Source organism: Solanum lycopersicum, chromosome 5 (genome assembly GCF_036512215.1).
Source record: "Solanum lycopersicum chromosome 5, SLM_r2.1".
Classification (NCBI taxonomy): Eukaryota; Viridiplantae; Streptophyta; class Magnoliopsida; order Solanales; family Solanaceae; genus Solanum; species Solanum lycopersicum.
In genome coordinates this window covers 16,092,251-16,113,789 of record NC_090804.1, presented here as the reverse complement: position 1 = coordinate 16,113,789, position 21,539 = coordinate 16,092,251, and the positions used below count along the sequence as shown (strand labels likewise).

Here is a 21,539-nt window from a genome sequence, read left to right as displayed (position 1 = left end):
AATGTTTTAAATATAACAAAATCTAGGTGCGACCCCCAAATAACCAACATAGGGGGCCTTCAGGAGGACCCATGGCAAACTAGCTGCCCAAGGCAGCATGTATTGCTCGTGGAGGGAGCATGTCCGCTTCGTGGACTAGATCCACCTGTAACACCTTGAAAATGACGTAGGTGAAGATAGATAAATACATGGTTTTCATGATGGTATAAGTTCCTATATTGTCCTATAATGTGGTACTGAGACAGTGGATTTTAGGTGGTTTGGAAATGAAACGTCAAGGGACGACCAAGACGTTCGACGACTAAGTCACCTTTGTGCCTCATATGTGGTTTTATGTATGTATGTGTGACTCATAATGTTATAAGGTCCTTAAATGAGTTATTATGGTGTATATAGGCAGTGTGTCAAGTTTTGTAAAGTTTGGAGGTGAAACGTCCAAGAATGTCCATGATGTTTGGAAGGTTTTCTTTGAAATGACCTTCTGTGTCGTGGCATGTTTCATCGCGTTTTATGTGTTCGTTTTGGATAAAATTCATGTGAGAGGTCCTAAACTTGTATACAAACATGTTTTGGTGGGAAATATTTGGGAAAACATCTCCAAGGACCATCTAATGGTCATTGAGGAAGGACCCTTTTCAATGAGCCAAGACTGCCCAAGACAGCCCAAACTACGGAGGCAATCAGCGCCCAGTAGGTCAGTTGACTCCCCGTAGGTGAGGGGTGTTGGTGTAAATTTATGCATGGGTAAGGATAAGAAAAATAAAAGACTCAATCCCAAACCACGGGCCAACAGGACAGTCTATTAGGCAAGGGACGAGCCGTCGATGGTCTTCCGTCTGTGAAGGTTGTCTCCTGCGTGCAGTAACTGTTAAGTTAGGGGTGAGTTGGTGAATTCAACCCACGTACAAATACGATAAAGCTCATTTACTGAGGGGTATTTTGGGTATATTAAATATGTTTATAAGTCGTTAACACTTAGAAGATTTCATTTTTCAAAATCAAATCCAAAAATCCCTTAGAAATTCTCTAGAACTCTATTAGAGGCAAAACTCATGGAAGGGCTCGGATTAGAGAATTGAGTGGAGATTCTTCATCAAATTGGTGGATTAGCTTTATTGAGGTACAACTTTTTATCCTTGAAAATCTATTCATCGAGGAGCTTAACTTCAAAAGAAGTTCTCTAAAGTTTTCAAAGATGAATTGTCCAATTTCATGATCTGTCCATGGGGTCTTGCATTAAAGGTTTTTAAGAATTGAAAATTTATTTAATTGTTGTTAATTATATGATTTTAAGTTAATTAACCTATGAAACCATGAAATTGATGAACCCTAGTTTTTGACTACTTTATGGGTTAAGTAATATTGATCTAATGCTTATGAATTCTACTGTATTTTTTAATGGACTATTGAATGATGTAATAATTGTATTTAATTAATATCTAGGTTTTCGTAGATTGATGAATCTATATTTAATTGACGTAGTTTCATTGAACATCATAGTTTAATCTATATTTAATTGACGTTGTTGCATTGAATATCATAGTTTAATCTATATTTAATTGACGTAGTTTCATTGAATATCATAGTTTATGTACTGAATTATTGGTTATGGCCATGGGTAAAGGCTTTATGGAATTAAATTGGATGATTTAGAATTAGATTGAAGGGTTGAGTATCAAATGGGGGTACGCTTCCCTAATTCTCTTTATTTTATGTTAATTAAACTTGAATTATGTTGTGATTGTATGGTACACGTATGGTGGCGGTGTTATGTGCTTTATTTGCAATTAATGTAGACTTTTCGGCGTTACTTTATGTATTATGATGATTATGTCCTTGTCGGCACTACTTGAAATATTATGATTATTTTTGTAGTTAATTTATGTATAGTATGAGCATATCTATCCACATGTGAGTTAATGTGAAAGTATGCCTTCCTTCTATATATATTAGTAGATAATGTTAGTCTATGACTATGTGCTTACGTGTGTAGTCTTGGATTTTGATACATGATTGTTGCTACTTGATTATATGAGTTATGATGATTTTATTAATGATGATATAATATGGTATAAGGTGACATAAGTATGATAAGATTCATTTATAAGTGACTCAAAGAATAATATGATATATGTGATAAAGTAAAGAATATTGTGTCTTGCCTTGGTAGACTCTTGTCCCTTAGTTGATATATTTATGAACAATATGCTAATATGAGATGTCTTGAATAGGTATGCTTAGTGCACCCTTGTCATGTATGAATGAATGATATGTGAGACCTTAGAAGATGTTAAGAAGGTCATGTATGTGGGACCTTAAACATAGTGGTAAGGTTATGAATGTTGAAGTCGAAAATCCATAATGGTATCATTATGTAAATTAGTGGTGGAATTAGGGTTGGTTGTCTGGAACGACATCATATTATCCTTAGGAAAGTCATAATGAGCTATCATAGTCGCAATTAAAAGGTATCCCTAGTGGACCTCTTTGGTAGGGTGAACGTGATTGGGTTATGAACTAGAGAAGGAACCTCTTCATGTGATCCTTTAGTGTAAATTACTCTATGACAACAAAGGCTAGCACCGAGTGATTATGTTATGGGAAATAACTCTACTTGAGAAGAAGAAAAAAGTACATTGTATCTCCACTTGAGAATGAGAATAGAGTACATAAAAGCCCCTCATATTACTTGACAATGTGCCTACATGGGATGTGTCCTAGTTTTACCCTTTGCAAGTAGAACACCCTCATCGTAGTAGGTTAGAACCTCAGATTCCCTGTCTAGCTATCATGCTCTGTATCAGTTATTGCCTAGTCTCATCAGATGATATATCTACTAGCATTAGAGAAAATCTATGACGTTCAGGTGGTGGTATAGGACACTATCTAGACATTGCACCATAGGATTTGAAGGTGTTAGTTAGAGTCCCTAGGTCTTATCCAAGACCATTATTTGAATGTCTATATGTGATGAAATGAACTAAGGAATGTAATGTCTTATGTTAAGGAAGTATGTTGAATGAATAAGTACTTATATAGAGTAGTTAAGGGTTGGATAGTTACGGCATGAAGGGTACATAGGAATGGTCACTTCCTATCTTACCTAGATAAGTCTTAAGAATGACTCTAGTTAGGGAATATGGTCGTTTATGTGGACATCATCTAAGCCTTAGTAGTCTTAACGATTACTCATGTAATCTTAAAAGGTCAATCACGGACGTTATCTTCTTAATTTACTTAAGTAGGTATTTATGTAGCTTTTGAAAAGAGAATGTCATATCATCTATGTGTTGATGTATTAAGTAAAAATAATTATATATTAGGTACTCTATAGGATCTCTTAAGTGTGTGTTATGGATTGTATAGGAGGTCTGTTCACAACTCACTGAAGTGAGACTTAGAATCACCTTTGGTAGACAAATGTCATGTTCATATGTTTATATGCGATGAACGATATGAAAGGGTTTGTACAAGACCTCCCAGAGGTCCAGTACACAGGTTACAACTACGAGAGTGCCATATCTTCTATGGTTTGGTCTTGGGATGTGACACCACCATATGATGAATGTTGGTCCTTGTTAAAAACATTGTAGCGGACTCCTGTGCCCCAAAATTAATTTCCAGAAACTTGGGAACTCATCTTCGCGACACGGACTTGTTCCACGATGAAAAATATAAAAATTAAAGTCAAGTTTGACTTCATAAAAAGGTCCAACCAAGTGAGGGGTGCTTTGGGTATTTTAGGGGATGGGTATATATTTATTAAAAGGAAATTTCACCTAACTTTTACCCATCCAAATCAAATCCCCAAAATTGAAAATCCAATTGCTCTCACCTCTCTCTAAATTCTCTCTCTACCTAAACATCCATTAAAGGACATTGAAGCTTCAAGAAGAAGATCAATTCTCCACGTTTTCGACTCAAATTTGTGGCTAAAGTCTTCATTAAGGTATGAATTCCTTAACTCGTGTTATTCCTTTTCCCAACAGGTCCATTCAAAAATGATTTCAAAATCCCCCTAAATAAAGTGTTTTTCTCTACACATGGGTCTTCTTTTAAAACTATAAGTATGGATTTATTATGATTAATTATCATTACTTTTGGTTGTTTAGGTGTGTAATGATGGGTAGTTGTTCTTGATCACATCCCTTGTAGTCATGTTCTTCCCTAATTTCATAAATCTTGGATCTTATTTGGTGAATTTCTTGAAGGTGATGCATATTAAATTGTTATATTGGTGTTGATTGGGTTATAATTTCATGAATTGCTTTATATTGTGTATTGTTAGGGTTTTTACTAATTCCCTATTAATCCATGGATGTCCCTCTTCTCCTAACCCTAAACCTTGAATTATGTTAATTGATGGCAAGAGGTGATTATTGTATAATTGATTATTATATGTTGATGATAATGTATTTGATGGATATATATCATAGATTTGAGATGAATTCCTAAATGGGTTTCATGGAGGCAATTGGAAATACCTTCAAGGTCATGAACATGTTGTAGTATTGTTGGTAAAACAACCCTAAAAATAGATAAGATAAGAAATGATTAATGTGTCAAGAATGCCTATAATTAGACCAAGGTTCACACAGATTGATGCGCATAGAACAAGACTTCGGAACCCTTGCTACATCCAATCCTATTAAATTGGGGAGTTAGTTGAGCTTGGAAAGGTTCGGTCCAACCATGTAGGTCTCTCGAATATGAAGATTTACTTGGAGGAGTATTTACTAGACGTAAAAAGGAAAAATCTTAGGTTTGGAGGGTCTAGGGGTACAATGATATTTTTCCAGGCTAAGGGTAGTATCTTCATTACCCTAAATATACAATTGATTATTTAATTAATAAGGTGGAGGGGTGTTTTTGGGAAAGAGCGATGAAATCGGGCTCTTGAAGTGAAGTCTTTCTCCACCCGGGTTCGAACCTAGGTGGAAGCAACAAATTAAAGTGATTTTTAATTTAACTATTCAATTAATGTAATTAATTAATTATTATTATTCATTATCTGAGTTAAAATAAAATTAAAATCAGATTTTTATTATATAACTAAAATCTTATTGACTATGTCCTAAAACTAAACTCCTAAGCCTCCTACAACTCCCACTCTCTCACGTTTATCTCTCCACTCTCACGTTTAATATATCGTATTCTATCTCACGTTTTCTCTCTGCCAAAAAAAGATACAAAATCAGAAAAATAAACCAAGTTCTTCACCCTTGAAGAACTCACACGAATAACAAGAAAACAAACGTTAATCGCACACTAGGCTAAGGGAGGTTGTCATTCGAGTGGAGTTGTTATTGAGGAGGCTTAGACGTATTCTTGGGTGAAGTTTTTAGGTAGAAAGACGAGGTTTGAACTTGAAAAAGCTCTGGGTTTTCTTACTCTATGTCTCTTTCAAAAAGACCCTTAAGGCTCAAATGAATCTACTCGAAAACTAGGGTTATTCCCATTCTTGTCGAACTCATTGTCCATAGTATCCCGTTGATCTCAATGTGAAATAGGGTAGAGATCTTCTTTTTGGTATGTTTTCTTGTAGTTTAATTATGAAGTTTGATTTTCGTGATAACGTGTTCTGGAATATGTGTTTGGAATTGTAAGCATATTAAGTTATGTCAACCGAAAGTATGTGAAAATGATATGTTTTTATGGTTGCATTTTATGTGAAAATGTTTTGTATAAATCATGAGGTGAAAAAGTGGTGTAATATTTCTTGATGAAATGTTAATTCTTGGATGAATATAATCATAAAAAGATTACACTTAAAGATGCAACAAATGATCAACGAAATGCCTTAAGAATTAACGTATGAATGATGATAAAAAGAAGCTTAAAATAGTGAACAAATTTCCAGCATCTAGTAGGTTGGGTTCGGCCAAACAAATGGTACAAAATGTGATGAAAAATGAATGTAAAATAAGTTATATCACTAAGGATTGAAACCCAGAAATTATACATCACAACTACAAAAAAAAAATCAACAAAAGATTAAGACAAAAATGGATTGGAACACTTGAAATTTAGTCTCGGCCAACTTTTACAAAAATGAGCTTCGTTTAATTTTTTTTTAAAAAATGTGAGGTCATTGGGGATTGAAACCATGACCTCATCAAATGAAAATTTCATAGAAATTTCGTGAGAAAAATTCAAGGAAAATTAGATTTTATGAGTGAAGATTGAACCCACAACCTCTTGAATTGATGAGAGAGTTAGGAAAAAAATAAAGGAGAAAATAAATGTGGAGAGTTGGGATTGAACCCACAACCTCTTGGATAGGTGAGAAAGTTAAGAGATAAAATAAAAGAAAAATAATGAACTTTTGGGGGATTGAACCCACACCCTCCTTGACTTAAACGGAAAAGGAGAGGAGAAAAAGAAAGGAAATATTATGGGGTTGATGGGGATCGAACGAGGGTCCCCCAAATCTGAAAAATGCGATTATCAAGTTTAAAATAAGATTAGGTGTTGTCCAAGGTATTCTAAATCGGATTCCCTTGCCCAATTCCTTGTTGACACATAAGTCATACGTAAGTAAATATTTTAATGAATGCTGCCTCTAAAGATCGAAATCAATATCTTTGCATATCTACAAGATGCATAAGTCTTGTACCACATGATCTTGAGTAAATATTAATCACTTAGACAAACTATGAATGAAGCCTCATGGCTTGTTTGTATAGACCCATAAGTCTAGCATACGTTTAAAGTAAGTGAGCCTAAGATGTATGTAATGAAATGATGAACTCTACAAGGATTAAGTACGAGAGTAAAATACACAAAATGGCCAAGTGCATTGGCATATGATGAAATTAACAATGAAATGATAAAATGAACAATTAAATGATGAAACCGTAGAAGGGTTAAGTAATAGTGTGAAACACACCAAATGGCCAAGTGCATTGGCATATGATGAAATGCCAATATCAATATCAAGTTTTTTTTTTTGACAGGAGCCATTATATTTGTATCTGCAACCAACAAAAATAAAATATTTTAAAGTCACACATACATGAGCTACAACAACAAGTCAAAACAGGGAAATAAAGATAAGCACATGCATTTCAAACCCTAGTTAATGTTACCTTACCTGAGAAAGACATTGATCAACGATAAAGTAGAAATTATGAGGACAACACCTCCTTGCTGTAGAAGATGTTCTGTGAAGGAAGGACTAAGAGAAGAAGAGAAGATATAAGGAGAAGAATATTACCAAAGTAGAGAAGAAAACTGAAATTAATTAGTATAAATAAATAAATCTTTGAATACGAAACAACATTTATACAAGAGAGGAGAGAGGAAAGAGAGGAGAGAGGAGAGATGGAAATTCAAAATTAAAGCCATTTAAACTTTTTTTTTTATTATGACAATTCAAACTTTGACATATGTTGCTACATATATACTATTTGTTGCTACATATAAACGATCTGTTGCAACATATAATTTTGTCGTGTTTATTAAAATAGAAATTACATATGTGGCCACAGACAACACATTTGATCCTTTCCATCATAATTGACATTTGCTTAAACAAAATCAAAATACTCATTAAAAACATTCTAATTAACACTTCACCAATTGTATTATACAACTTATCAACAAAAAGGTAATTCATAATGATATGATATACATAACCACCTATCTAATCAATGGTTGTAAACAAAATATTTTCATCGATCGTAGCTTTTTTTTTATTTCTACGCATCTCTGGGTCTTCATTGTTACTAACATAACCATTTTGAGCCTTTACAATCCCATAATTCCATAGGAGTGAAGCATATCTCAAGCGAAGGGTGTCAGCACTAATTCCACATGATGATACTTCTAATCCATCACTCAAAAACTCTGCGTATGCAGCAACAAAAATTTCACAATCTCTGCATGGTATATCATCTATCAAAAAAATATAATAACATCACATTTCGATTGTCGTAAGACAAAATAATATTGTGATACTTACAGACTATTGCTTTCTGGGGAAATACAAGTAACATGCCTGACTTCAAATGGATGATATTTGTTGTTTCTTTCCTAAGGATTTGCGCACCCAAACCTTATGGTATTGACTCTTCGAGCACTAGCCCCCATGAAATTTGTGGATAAAGCATTAAGTTTGTATCATAATCATGTCCATGTTTTTGTCTCTATCATTTTCCTTTTCAATTTTATCTTTATATTGTGTGAAGGTTAGAGGAGAGACTTGGTACTCGCGACTGTATCATGCTATGTTGATGGTTTTCATTCCATCCAGAACTTGTGCATCTACTGAATATGGTTGTTGATTTAATCCTCCGGGCCAGAGCTGGTCAGCAACACCATTGTTTACCGAGTCTAGACTTCAGTAAAAGTATTGAATAAGCATGTTATCAGGAAAATCATGGGTTGGGCGTTGTATCACAAATTTTTGGAACCACAACCATGTTTCATGCAGAGGCTCTCTACTCAGACGCTTAAAATTACGAATGCTATCTCGAAGTGACAATATTTTGAAACACGGGGCATAAGTCCTATGGATCTACGGAGCGTAGTCTTATGTATATTTATTTTTATAGTTTTATTACTAATAAAAATAAGCAAAAGTAAACCTTTCAATGGCTTATGCTTTTAATTTGAGATAAGTATTAATAATAAATAATAAAGAAGAAAGTACTATAATTATTATTTGAGAAATGTCATTACAGCAATAATAAGATATGATTTAAACAAAAAAATAGTTTTTTTTAAATGTTAGGGTGTATGTTTTTACGTCCATAACTTACGTTTTTATTTTCATGGCTTAGCCTCAAATTTTAGGACTTACGCCTTATGGATCTACGTGTTTAATTTATGTACGAAAGTGTTTTTTGTATACCTCGCCCTGGGAATCGCCCCAAAAACATTTTTAAAAACACTGTCTAAATGATTTTCTATTCAAATGGGCATGAAGGTTTAAGTCTTCTTACAAGCCAAGAATGAAGAACTGACACTCCGAATCTTGAAGATGAAACCCTCTTCTTCTCCAAGTTTTCAAAACCCTCTCAAACTCAGAGCAAAAATATGAAAAACTAAAATTATATTCAAAAATACTAATATTGGTTCCTCTCCAAAAACTACAACTCTAACTAGTATTTATAGTTTCTACAAATATGTGCTGCATCAAATTGTTTTGCGTCATTAATCGAAATCGCCGATCAACTCACAGATTCGCCAATTGGTATAGTTTACCGCCATCTGGCATAACTTTCAGGATCGTCGTTGTCACATCCGGGTTTACCCCCTAGACGTAACTGGCGTCATCATCCTTTTGAAGGACTAAGACTATCCTCTTAGTTTCATGTCATTACATTCATAGGTTGAAAAATGCGGAAAAATTTAAAACTTTTATTTTCTCTACTTGGAGGTTTGCATAGACCTCTACATACACATAATATATATTAAAATTGAGAATACATAGACCTTTCATATAGGAAGGTTACATATCCTTCTACTTTTATTGCACATATATATATAAGTATAGAAATAGTCTCAACGATTGTCTTGTCTCACCATCTAAACGGATAGCACAATATGGGCATAGCCCTTACATCAATTCAACAAGACCATATACAGGTCAATACAAAAATATAATATTCAAGTAATAAAGAAAGAAATGATATAGTCAATAAGCTCACAACCAAATCCAAAGCTAGAATATGGCATTGCCCTCGAAAGTTGAGGACCTACCCCACTTGGATGAACGAATCCAAGCCTTCAATAATATCGCCTTCCAAACTCTTCAACGACTGGAACCTAAAATTTTGGAACAAGGGAAGAAAATGGGGTTAGTACTCCACATGTACTAAGTATGAGACCATATGCACATATAACACCAAAACATGTCAAAAAGGGATATTTAGTTAAATCATGCCATTTTAACCATTTAAAGACTTATGCACGACCAATAGTTAAGGAATTCAAATTTATATCATCATGCTTGAACTCATAATCTCATATACTCTACTCACCAAGTAATATCATCCCAAGCACGAATAAAAGTTATCACATAAATAGCAAAGTAAGGTAACAAATAATAAATTCTCATAGAGTCAACAAGAACTATAATTAGTATCATACTTCACACAATATAACCTCATGTATTCATAAATTCATATCTTTAGTAATTAATACCATTTGCATGTTCATAAACATCATATAAAAACATTTACATTTAGAACCATCCATATACATAATATTAACTTCCCAAAGCTCCCATCGAGGCAAACTAGTGCAAGGCATAGGTAGAGTCCCATACCCCTACCTAAGATAAGTCAATCCCTTCAAGTTACTTTAGTTAGTATTTACTTCATTCTTTTATTTTGGTTTAGGGAACATTCGCTTTAACCGACACAGACCACAAGAGCTAAATGTGGAATTCGGTGTTATAAGACCTTACACCGATGGAAGGTGGTCTACTGACCAAGGTAAAACCTAATATAAACATAGCTTTCTAGGTGGATCCACCAGCTATTATCCTATGGTGGCAACATAGTTTAAGGAACTAAGAGATAGGTATTCCCTCTACATACCATTTAGTAATTGGGGCCTCACATCAAGGGAATCATTGGATGAGTATCCCTCAAAGGGGAGTCAACATCACTTATAACCTATAGGGTAACACTTCCTCTATGGAAAGCCATCACCTCCCATTGTCAAGCATTTTATCATTTTATAACACATTAAGACACATTGATAGTTTTCACCATCCTTATAGTACATACACTTTAATCAACCTCACCACATAGTCAAGCAATTCAACATCATACCACCCTATAGTCCTAGTACAAGGCATACTCCAAATGTAATATCATGACTTAACAACAATTAATCACAATTGGAAGTAAAGATAGATATTCTATGACTTACCAAGCCTTCCTCATAGTCTATCATCTAGGTCTTACCATCAAACCCTAACTCAACCCAACTTGGTAAGTAACATCTTTACACAGTGATAACCAATAAAATAACAAGGCCAATTGCATCTCTATAACACAACTCGTCTTTAAATCACAACTTGAGGCAAGGTACATAGGCTAATTTCACATTATAATTCATAAACTAAATCACATCTCAAGAACTAGCATGTTAGGCATATAATTCATCTTACATTATAATAATAGCACCATAAGATAGTAATCTAGTCAACAACCAACTCAATTCAATGATCATCATACAATATAGGTGAAGATCACTACCGAAGGTTAATGATAGAGGATCATATTTGTAACTTTAAACCAAACCATCAACAATTACCAAAAATAGGTTGAATTACATGTTAATCTACTCAATATAACCCTAAGAATTCATTAACAACTCAATCCGTAACTTCAATTTCGTAATTGAATGAAACCCATAAGAAAACTCACATTTTTGAAATCTATTTTGATGGAACCCTTTGAGGAAAGAATTTCAAAGGTGAAACAAACCCATACCTTAATGTTTCTCAACAATTTGATGAAGAATCCACCCTTTTTTCCAGCCCCCAAACCCTAGTTCTTGCTAGTCTTAAATAGTGAGTTCATGTAGAGAGACAAATAAGAGAGAAGGAAGAGAGTTTATTTTAAGAGTTGTCTTAAGGTTAATGAGGGTTAAGGGTATTTACAGTGGGGATAAATTGACTTAATTAGTCTCCCTTTAATCCCTAACTAACCCCTAAACCACTTAAATTAATTAAATGAAATCATTTAAATTTAACGGTGAAACTCGACCCTCACGGACGGACCCCGATCGACGGTCCGTCGGTGAGTCTACGGACAACCCCCCTCCTCCATTCTTCACTCCGTCGTCTCGGTCACAGAATTTGCAGGCGAGGGCTTCCTCCAAGTTTTTCTTAGTGTGGGATCACGGTGGCTTCGACGCCCCGTCAAGCCACTGACGCCCCATCAACCCCCTTTCATCGCGTATAACAGTAGTTAGGTAAGCAAGAGACTTCAATAATCTTTCAAAGTGTGGGATGACGGTGTCCTCTAAGCCCCGTCGATCCACACAGGGACCGTCGTCTGTCCTGTCGATACACACTGCCAAGCAATGCTGCATCTAACTGTAGGGGTCCTCCTCAAGGGTTGGTTAGTCCTTGGGGAGTCGTACCTAGACGTTTCAATCATGAAACAACTCAAACACCCATTATCTACCTTTCCACTCATTTTCTTACATTTCCAACTCCTAAAAGTTAGTCAAAAGGCTAAGGCACACTAACCCTTCTTTACACCAACTTCCTAGACGTTTTTGGATGTTTTGGTTCTTAAACCTCCTAAATGACTTTATTCATTAAGAATGGACTTAGAAACAGTGTTTAGACTTTATGATACCTATTTTAGGCTTTACAATGAGTCTTGGATTTTCAAGGTGTTACAGTCGTGCTTTGGTCCATTGGGGATGAGGTACTGCTTCACGAAACTTCTTGGTGATGTGCCGATTGCTCCTCTTTTCTGCCGATTTGATCCTTTCCTTTTAGGCGCAGCACACTAGTATAAAAGTCAAAGTTAGGTCCTTTGGCGACTCGCCCAGTGGACTTGGCGATCCTAAGGACTTCATTTTTTCATTCTTTTTGGCTCTTCTTGTTCTTTTTTGCGACATAGTGTCCATGTTTTCCTTCAAACTCCAAATATTTGAAAATTAAAAGTTCTCATCAAATATTAAGATAAAATAAGCATTTGAGGACACTTTTTCTATCAAAATATACCCCCTAAATGAGTCCAAGTTGGGGATTCATCAAAGTGCAAAATAAAAATGTGATATACAAAATGGGACGGAGGGAGTAATACTTAAAGTCACATTACATGCTATAATTTTTTTATATAAAAGAAAAAATAACACTTCATATTCTTAATAAAAATTAAACACATTTTTCAAAACAAATATTTAATGAACACACATGTTATATCACTCTTTTTTGTCCTTTTTAATATTTTTTTAAAACAATATAAAGCTCATGTTGACTCATTCAGCAAACACAAAAAAATAGAGCGTACTAACTACTTTCTCATAACAAGTACAATATAATCAATTACAACTTTTAAGAGGCCGCACATTTTTCTTCTTTTTTTTAAAAAAAAAGAAAGAAATGTTGTACTACAATTTGAATTACTACTACAAGCCAAAAAATAAAATAAAAAATAAAGGAGAATTTTAGTTGGTAAAGGACAACTTTTTTTAAATGACTATAGACTTCTTTATATTCACCAAAGTCATTTTAATTTATATCTCGTAGAAATGAGACTATCTCTTTTACTTCTTCAACACCCTATCTGTTTGATTCTTATCAAAAAAAACTTATTGTTTCTTCTCTACGTTTAAATAACCAATTTATAACAATAAATTAGATCCCCCCACCCCACCCCCCAACCCCCAAAAAAAAAAAAGAGTTGAAGGAGTATTAGATACTAAAACCTTCAAACAACAAATAAATGAGTTCAAGCACTAAACAATTATATGATTTTAATATAATGCAATTAACAATTATATGAATTTAATATAATACAATTAACCTTAGCTCTTGATAGCATTCAAATATTATAGTAATGGGAACGAGAATGTATAATTGTTAGCAACAATAGAATGATAATGAAATCTTGTGAAAGGTTGCTCCAAGTCCAACTTTGAGTCTCAAGGATTCAAAAATATGTTTTCACAAACTAAATGTCACTTTTATTTTGTTAATATCAGTGAAGAAGATGAAAATTTCTGTTTTATCTCTTCCTTTATTTCTCTGTTTTTGTGTTACTCAGTATTATTATTTGAAAAGCATTAAAACTCATTTTAAAAAAAGGAAAATTAGTACATGTTGGAATAGTTAAAAAGTAACTCTTCCCGCCCCTTTTTCAAATTTGTATTTACCTCTCTTTCAAAAAAATTATTTGGATCAGGTCATATTGGGTTGGATCGATCCACATTGGCGACCCACATTTAAAAATTTACAAACACAGTCATGTAAGATCGTATTTAATAAATGGTACCATTACTGTTGATTTTATCAAATCTTGTGATAATCTTGCAATTCCTCTTACTAAGGCCTTAACAAGCGAAAAGATTTGTAGCACATTGAGGGGTATGTGATTGAAGCCTATAAATTCTTGAGTCATATATGAAGAAACTCAACATGGGGACTATAAATCCTATAACCATGTTCAAAGGAAAACTATCATATGATGACTTATTGTGAAAAATGTACTATTCCATACGCCCTCTATGATGTGAGTGCATTGATTCCTGTAGTAATTTGTGAAGGTTGAGTTGATAAAACTCTTACTGAAAATTTGTAGTCCATATGGGTGGAGTGTTAAATTTAAAGGAATACTCTCGACAGATTTCACATATATGAGTTTGAAAGTATGTTGTTTCCTATGAGAATCGGGCTTAATCTCAAAAACATTCATGAAATCAGGATATCCAAAGGTCGTAATGTGTTGGATTATTAAGATCATCTCAACAACTTGATTATTATGTGTAGGTAATGATATTTTATTTTGTTGTACTAAGTGGAGGTTTAATGCAAAGCATAATTTCGTTGTTGCTACTAGTCTTCTTTTAACTGATAGACTCTCGTGGTTAATATTTAAATGAGGGACTATTAGTGTGTTCATTTTAATATATATTATTTTGCATCTTTAGATTACCATATTAACATTTCTTTATTGGAGCAGTCACTTGCTGCAACATTTTTGCCTAATCAATTTGCATAGGCATTATTGGACTTTATTTGATGAATACAAACTGTGTTATTCGTAGGAGGTTAGTGTTGTGGTTGGAGATGGTCAGTTGTAACCATTAGTTATTTTTATATTTATTCTCCATTTTTCATTCTTTATTCCTTCGTTATGCCTTCTAACCTATGTAATCTTTACGTTGTTTATCTTCTCTTGTTATTATTCTATTATCATCCAATTCATTGCTAGAAATATTTCTCAACTATACATAGTGGTAGTCTTCATTTGATTTGGGGAATATTATAAATTATAAAGTAGATATAGGTTAATCAAAAAAAAGAATTCTTACTAGTTGAAGAGAGATATTCTAAAATGGAGCTTTGAACTCAATTCTTGTCTAGAGTTTGTTGAGTTGTACTTGTGATTAGACTGTTGTATCATGGAAGGGACAAGTCAAGAGGGTTACAGCTGAACAGGTAAAAACATTTGCTACAGTGAGCTTGTATCTCCTTAAAAGAGAGTGAGATATTCGCAGCTCAACCTGAAGAGATTTTTATTTCTTTCATTTTTTTTTAGTTGTAATCTTATAAGTTTGTAATTTCACTAACTGTGCATGATCGGACTAGGATTTGTGTAGTTTTTTTGGTGAATTGCTGGCAATTTCAAGAGTAGGAGTAGCCGTGTGAGGAGTATTAGGTCTTTTTCTGGTAATTCGTTACATCATTTTAGGCCTACAATCACCCCTGTGAAGTGTAGACTAAACTAGCCAACAGTGTGGTCTTTGATAAAAGGCTACACTTTTTGACTTTCAGCAACACTTTTTAGGGGGTGGCCTAAAGAAGTGCAACCTTTGACATTGACAACACTTTTGAAATGTCGACAAAGCAGTAACACTTAAAAAGTGTGGCCAAAGAGGTGTAAGAGCCACACTTTTAGTTATTTCATTAGCAACACTTTTATCTATTATACTATACCTTAAAAGTGTGACCTTTGCGTTCTTATTGATTACACTTTAAAATTGTTGCCTTTTATGTTTCACCTACAACAACACTTATAAAGTAAAACTTTTCGTATGTACAACATAAAATTTATAAACAATAAGCCAAGTGTTGCAATGTTGTGTAGACTTTTTGTAGCCACAATTTAGCAACAATAACAATAAAATTTATTTTGCATATAACCAATAATCACAATTGTGTGTGTGTATATATATATATATATATATATATATATATATATATATATATATATATATATATATATATATATTTCAAATTAAATTAACTTCGAGAACATATCTCATACATATAGAAAGCAAATACTTAAAGATCTCTACTAGCAATAGAATCCAAATGTACAAAAAATATTTATAATAATAGTACAAAAATTCTTTATTGTTCGCTACAATACTTATACATCAAATTCAATCAGTAGCATTTTCCTACACATTTAAAAGTAAATTATAAGATAAAGAATCATGTATTTTAGATGCTCTGTATATATTTCAATTCTCAGCCCCTTCACAGTTAAATGATCCCCCAAACATGTACAAAAACTATAAAATCTGGAAGAAAACAATAGGACATGTATTACAAGACTGTCACAGTAGGCAAATATGAATGATAATATAAATATAGGAGAAAACAGTAACCAAAGAGTTAAATGATCTCAAACAAGTACAATGCAGACCAATATGAATGATAAAACCTGGAAGAAAACAATACGCTAACATACAAATGTATAAAAACATGTGATCAAATACTCTTAGAAACTATTGACTCCAACTCTCTATTGGAAAGAGAAGAAAAGCAGGACTGCAAATGAACAACTCAACTCAGTCTACCTTGAGAAAATATAGAACATAAGACAAATCATAAAAAAAATTAATCAGTAAGACTTGCCTTACAACCTGCGGAATGCAGAATGTGGAATACTAAGAATGAAGAAACAAGAAAATTGCTCAGGTAATTGAACAATTTCAGACTTTGAATATTCAGCCTGCAGTTGTTGCTACTGTTATTGGGTAAGATGGAAGGTTTTGTACATGGCTAGCTTTATCTTGTAAATTTATTGTATCTGCTAAGAAATTTTCTCGATCAGTACGTGCCGCAAACATATTATAACATGTTTAAGCAAGCACTCTTCTCACAAAAAAAAAGTAAAAAATAATTACTCATATATGTTTACCAATGTTAAAATAAAATGGCTTCAAAGTTTATATGCAGCTTAGTTGAATTCATCCTAACTACATCTAGTTGATCCATTGATTTAGACAGGTCATCAATTGAGAATGGTATGTTGCACCATGATCAACAAGCGCGAGCAGGTACATTCTAAGGAAGTGGTGCACAAAAATAAGGTAATGACAAGTTTAGGATAATTGAATTGTATATTCAACCTAGAATCATCGTCAAACAAAAAAAATTGTTGACTGCATTGTTTGAGTCTTCAGTCATTAACACACGCATATTGGCTATAACCTATCAAATAATCGATAAACTCTACCTATTACTTGCCAGCAGAGGACAAAAGTAATGAGTGTTTTGGGAAAATCAAAGATGTATGAGACAATATTCTAAGTTGTATAAGTCACTCCCAGCAAATAATAATAAATTCATGTTGTAATGATGCAGGGATTGAGTACATATTATTCTATCTAACTTGAGAATGACAATAAAATCAATATGCACTACATGACGCAAAGGAACATCAAAATTATAGATTATTTGGTATGAAAAGAACATCTACATTTTTTATGGACAAAAGTTATGGCTTGCATCTAATGAAACACTTTGTGTGCCATGTCTGTCATCCCAATACACTCTGTTGATTCTGTAATGTTGTTGAATTCTATGCACCTGTTCATGATTTACAACTTTAATGAAAATGATAATGTATGGGCTCAAGAGATAGTCTTCGGAATATTTAATAGTCCAGTACGTACAAGACATAGATCATTGATTATTTCATCCAATTTCTTCATTGTCTTTTGGTGTATGACCTAGTACAGTCCAAAAGGTGGACAATTAAGGATTACTACTGATAAAATATGGACAAAGCTCATTCCAATTATTTTGGAACTACAGTTTTTAGGTTTGTGCACTCAAATTCGGTGACACGCAATTATATTGCAAAGGAATAATAAATATGAAAAGAGATTTCGTTTAACACTGCAAGGACAAAAAATTGCTTTTCTGATTTCCTTCTATTTTACATTATATACTAAGAAAAATATTGTTGTTGTTTCAATTCCTGAAAAATATGCACTAGAGGATGTGTCCTTTTCCTTTGCCTTTGAGTTAAAATATGCAGTTGTATGTTTAAGACAAATTAGAAGATGCATACTAAGAATTCAATTGCATGTCTTATATGCTTGAACTCCTCCCAAGCCAATCCTGTATACTGAACAAGTTCCCTTCATCAGTAAAACAAAAGACACTATTAGGCACAAGTAAAGAAAATTGGGTTTATTATATAGTTAAATGTTGAAGTTATAAGAATAATATGAGATTCCCTTGATAACAGACCTGCAATAAATGTCTGCAATATCAATCTGATTCATTGATTTAGATAGATCTTCAATTGAGAATGGTATACTGCACCATGATCAACAAGGGTGATCAGTTACATTCTAAGGAAGTGGTGCACTAAATAATGTAATGGAAAATTTAGGATAATGGAATTATAAATCCAACCTTGAATAATTGTCAAGCAAAAAAGAATTGCTGACTGTATTGTTAGAGTCTTCAGACATTAAGTACACACATTGTGGCCCACATGGAGATAGTGTCTCAAGCGACGAATACTTAAATCTCGTGTCTACAAGAACAGTGTTCATTCTATAGGAATATTGGACAACAAGACAGGGCTGATGTTTCAAAGTAAACTACCCTGATGCGCAATATTTGGCCGATAATAAGAAAGGTTACGACCATTATTCTTTAAAAGTTGGAGGGTTCATTAGAATTCAGAATCTGGTACATCTGGATCGACAAGAGGAAAAAATCGTTACACACAATAACTTCAACTTCTTTTATTATGGTGAAGGGAAGGATGAGAAATATATGTGATCTAAAGATAATAATAAGATGAGTTAGTGGAAAATTGGATAACATCATATAATACAGATAAATCTACAAGCTTCTTCTAAGTAGACATTCAAAAGTTTTTTAATCAAAATCATGATAAAAGAAGAGGGAGAAAATGACACCTACAAAGATAGAGATATACCCTTTCTATTTTAGAAATTTCAAGAGACGCTCTATCAATGATGCAAATAACACTAATTTTAGTGGTTTGACCACTCTGGGATTTGGAATATCTAAACCAACAAAGATTTTAGGTAGCCTAGAATGGGGATCCACTGTTATTCATCTTTCCAAGCAAAGTGTATTTTGCCACATTTATTTTAGAAGCAAGGTAGTAATTACCTCCTGCATCTAGATGGTTAGCTACCATCACCTTCCTATGTTCTTCCCTCACTCTATCTGCTTCAGTATTTTTCTTGTTGAAGATATTGATGTCATTAAAATGAAATCCAGAAAGGAAAATAGAAGAGAAATAGTACTCGTGTTGCTATTCTTATATACAAAATATCATTGTATTATAGAAACACCAAAAAATGATAGCATTAAACCATAGTCAAGAATCCGAGAAAATCTTGTGCAAATGTAACATGTTCAAGGAGGCATGAGAAAGATTAAAAGCACTAATAGAGTTGTATAGGAGTTGAAACATTTGTGTATAATATACCCTCCACAGGTGGTGCCTATGGAGGGTGTAGTGTATGCAAACCTTACACTTAACTTGTGAAGGCAAGGAGACTGTTCCCAATATATCTTCAAACTCGAGGAGATGATTTAATGTATTACTTAAACAATCTCGGATATAACAATTGCAGCAACGCGTTAACATGAATGAGAGAACAGACATGACTCCAAAAATTAGAGTCGCTTTCATTCTGCTCATTTTAGACTGAACACCTCCTTCATAAAACTTATGCATTCTCACAGTGGGAGGTCCGACCATGAATGATTACCATGCCTGAACTTCATACCTTGACACATATAATACGGAGGGAGAATGTGTGTGTGTGTATAAACACTAAAACAAAGACACTAAACTTGATGGAGGACAGTCCACATTGTTGATTAAGCTCCACTGAAATCAGATGCTCTTATAAAAATAGAAGTGAAATGCCAAAAAGAATAATCAAAAGGATCTGATGTATTTACAAAAGGAGTTTTTCACCCTAAAAGGATCCATATAAAGTGATGGACTTAAAACACAATTGCCACATACTAGTTTGATACATCCATTATATCCTTGTATTCATTTGATAAAGGCATACACTCTTAAGTACATGTCACCAGGACATCCATATATAGTTGTTAAGATTCTAATTTCATACACTTATGTACACTTAGCACAAGCAATGGTCTTCTTAAAAAAAATTTACATTCCATGATTACCTCTTGTTATGTATTTTTATGTTCGGTTCATGAAAGAGTTGGTAAGACAACTCAATACATGTAACATTAGAAATTCATGAACTATTTTGGGTACTCAATACATGTAAGAACTCCATAGCAAAATGCTCACAATTTTCACTCCAATTTGTAGCAAATTACGTTAATAAAGAGAACATTAGAACAAGTTTCAAATCGCCATAGCTAAAAACTCGCTATGAATAGTTATGACTAAAACCTAATTTGCGCTACAATTTTTAATAGATTACGCTAATACAAAAAACATTAGAATGAAAATCCAAATATATACAACGAAACACTAACCATTTATGGTCAAACATATAACATTCAACTTACAAACATTAGAACGAAATTCTAATCGCCACAAGTAAGAACTCTTTTTTTTACTCCAACTTTAAACAGATAACGTTGAAACAGAACACATCAGAACAAAAACCAAATCGCCATGGCTAAATCTTGCCATTTGCACTTCAAATAGTACTCACCCATTCATGCATGACCAAAACATTTAATCATTAAAAACTCATTTGTGATTCGCTAGCAAGTTAGTCATAAAGGGGTGCTTAGATTCATTTACACGTCCAGGAACGCCAAGTTTAATGATAAATATAGCATATTCACAACCTTTGTTTAGCAGATTCATCCCTTGGCAAGAGCTTCACTTTCAATCCAAATATGTCCCTTCATAAGATTTACAAACCTGTTTTGTGGCCCATAAGAAGATGTGTCAACACTAAATACAGAAAGAGGAACGGAATTGAATATGAAGAAATTACCAAGAACACATATAAAAATGAAAATTAGAGTCGGAAAAGAACACCTACGAAATGGGTACCCCGTACCTGTGAATTTGAGAGGTTTTCATGCTTTAAAGCAAAAACTGAGAGTTGAGGTTTCAAATTCAACCATGGCTTCGAGAATCAATTGGCTAGGTTTTGAGGATGAAGATGAGAGGACTCTTTCAGATACTTGAGACTTTTTTGGAGTGTTTTTTGATAAGTTTTCTTTTTGGTCAAAAGAAAATGAGAGGGAGAGTTAAATTTGTTGAAGGGAATATAATATTTTAGTCAAAATTATAAGGCTACACTTGACAAGTGTTTTTTTATAATTATAAAAATAGCACACTTTAAAAGTGTAGTCATATATATAAATAGGTCCGGCCAATTATATTATGATCAAACTACACTTATGACGTGTAGTCTATACTACTAAAGAGCATGCTTTACAAGTATTGCCAACATTATTGTGGCCAAAAGCTAAAAACTAAGGCTACACTTTTAAAGTGTAGCCTAAAAAGGTTTAGGCAACATTTTACAAGCGTTGTCTTGATTTAGTGTGATTTTAGGCCTAAAATGATATAGTAATTACATGTCAATCCAAGTATATT

General features: G+C 33.4%; 1 protein-coding gene across 14 annotated transcripts; it reads right to left on the bottom strand.

Moving 5' to 3' along the window:
* Window positions 1-9,756: 9,756 nt before the first annotated feature.
* LOC101257371 (myosin-17-like) lies at window positions 9,757-21,284 on the bottom strand. Of its 14 annotated transcripts, none has more exons than XR_011221189.1 (7): window positions 20,995-21,270; window positions 20,777-20,852; window positions 18,359-18,482; window positions 18,191-18,259; window positions 18,009-18,078; window positions 16,565-16,739; window positions 15,983-16,227 (listed from the first exon to the last, which is right to left on the bottom strand). XR_011221189.1 is itself a non-coding variant. In XM_026031134.2 (7 exons), exons 2-6 carry the CDS (start codon window positions 18,499-18,501, stop codon window positions 17,417-17,419), a joined length of 444 nt encoding a protein of 147 aa, XP_025886919.2. In that variant the 5' UTR covers window positions 18,502-20,852; window positions 20,995-21,227; the 3' UTR covers window positions 15,983-16,227; window positions 17,412-17,416. The 14 variants fall into 14 exon arrangements, 8 of the variants coding, with proteins under 8 accessions (XP_025886919.2, XP_069154053.1, XP_069154050.1 ...); XR_011221193.1 differs by lacking the exon at window positions 16,565-16,739 and adding an exon at window positions 17,412-17,521 and having other exon boundaries at window positions 18,009-18,065; window positions 18,359-18,646; window positions 20,995-21,181; XR_011221191.1 differs by having other exon boundaries at window positions 18,009-18,065; window positions 18,359-18,646; window positions 20,995-21,181.
* Window positions 21,285-21,539: the final 255 nt, after the last annotated feature.

Coding starts and splice junctions, on each gene's coding strand:
- LOC101257371 (XM_026031134.2), bottom strand. CDS start 18,501: ATGAACACTGTTCTTGTAGACACGAGATTTAAGTATTCGTCGCTTGAG. Junction 17,665..18,008: donor GACATGCAATTGAATTCTTA/GTATGCATCTTC, acceptor GGACTGTACTAG/GTCATACACCAAAAGACAAT. Junction 17,522..17,607: donor TAATCAATGATCTATGTCTT/GTACGTACTGGA, acceptor AATCATGAACAG/GTGCATAGAATTCAACAACA.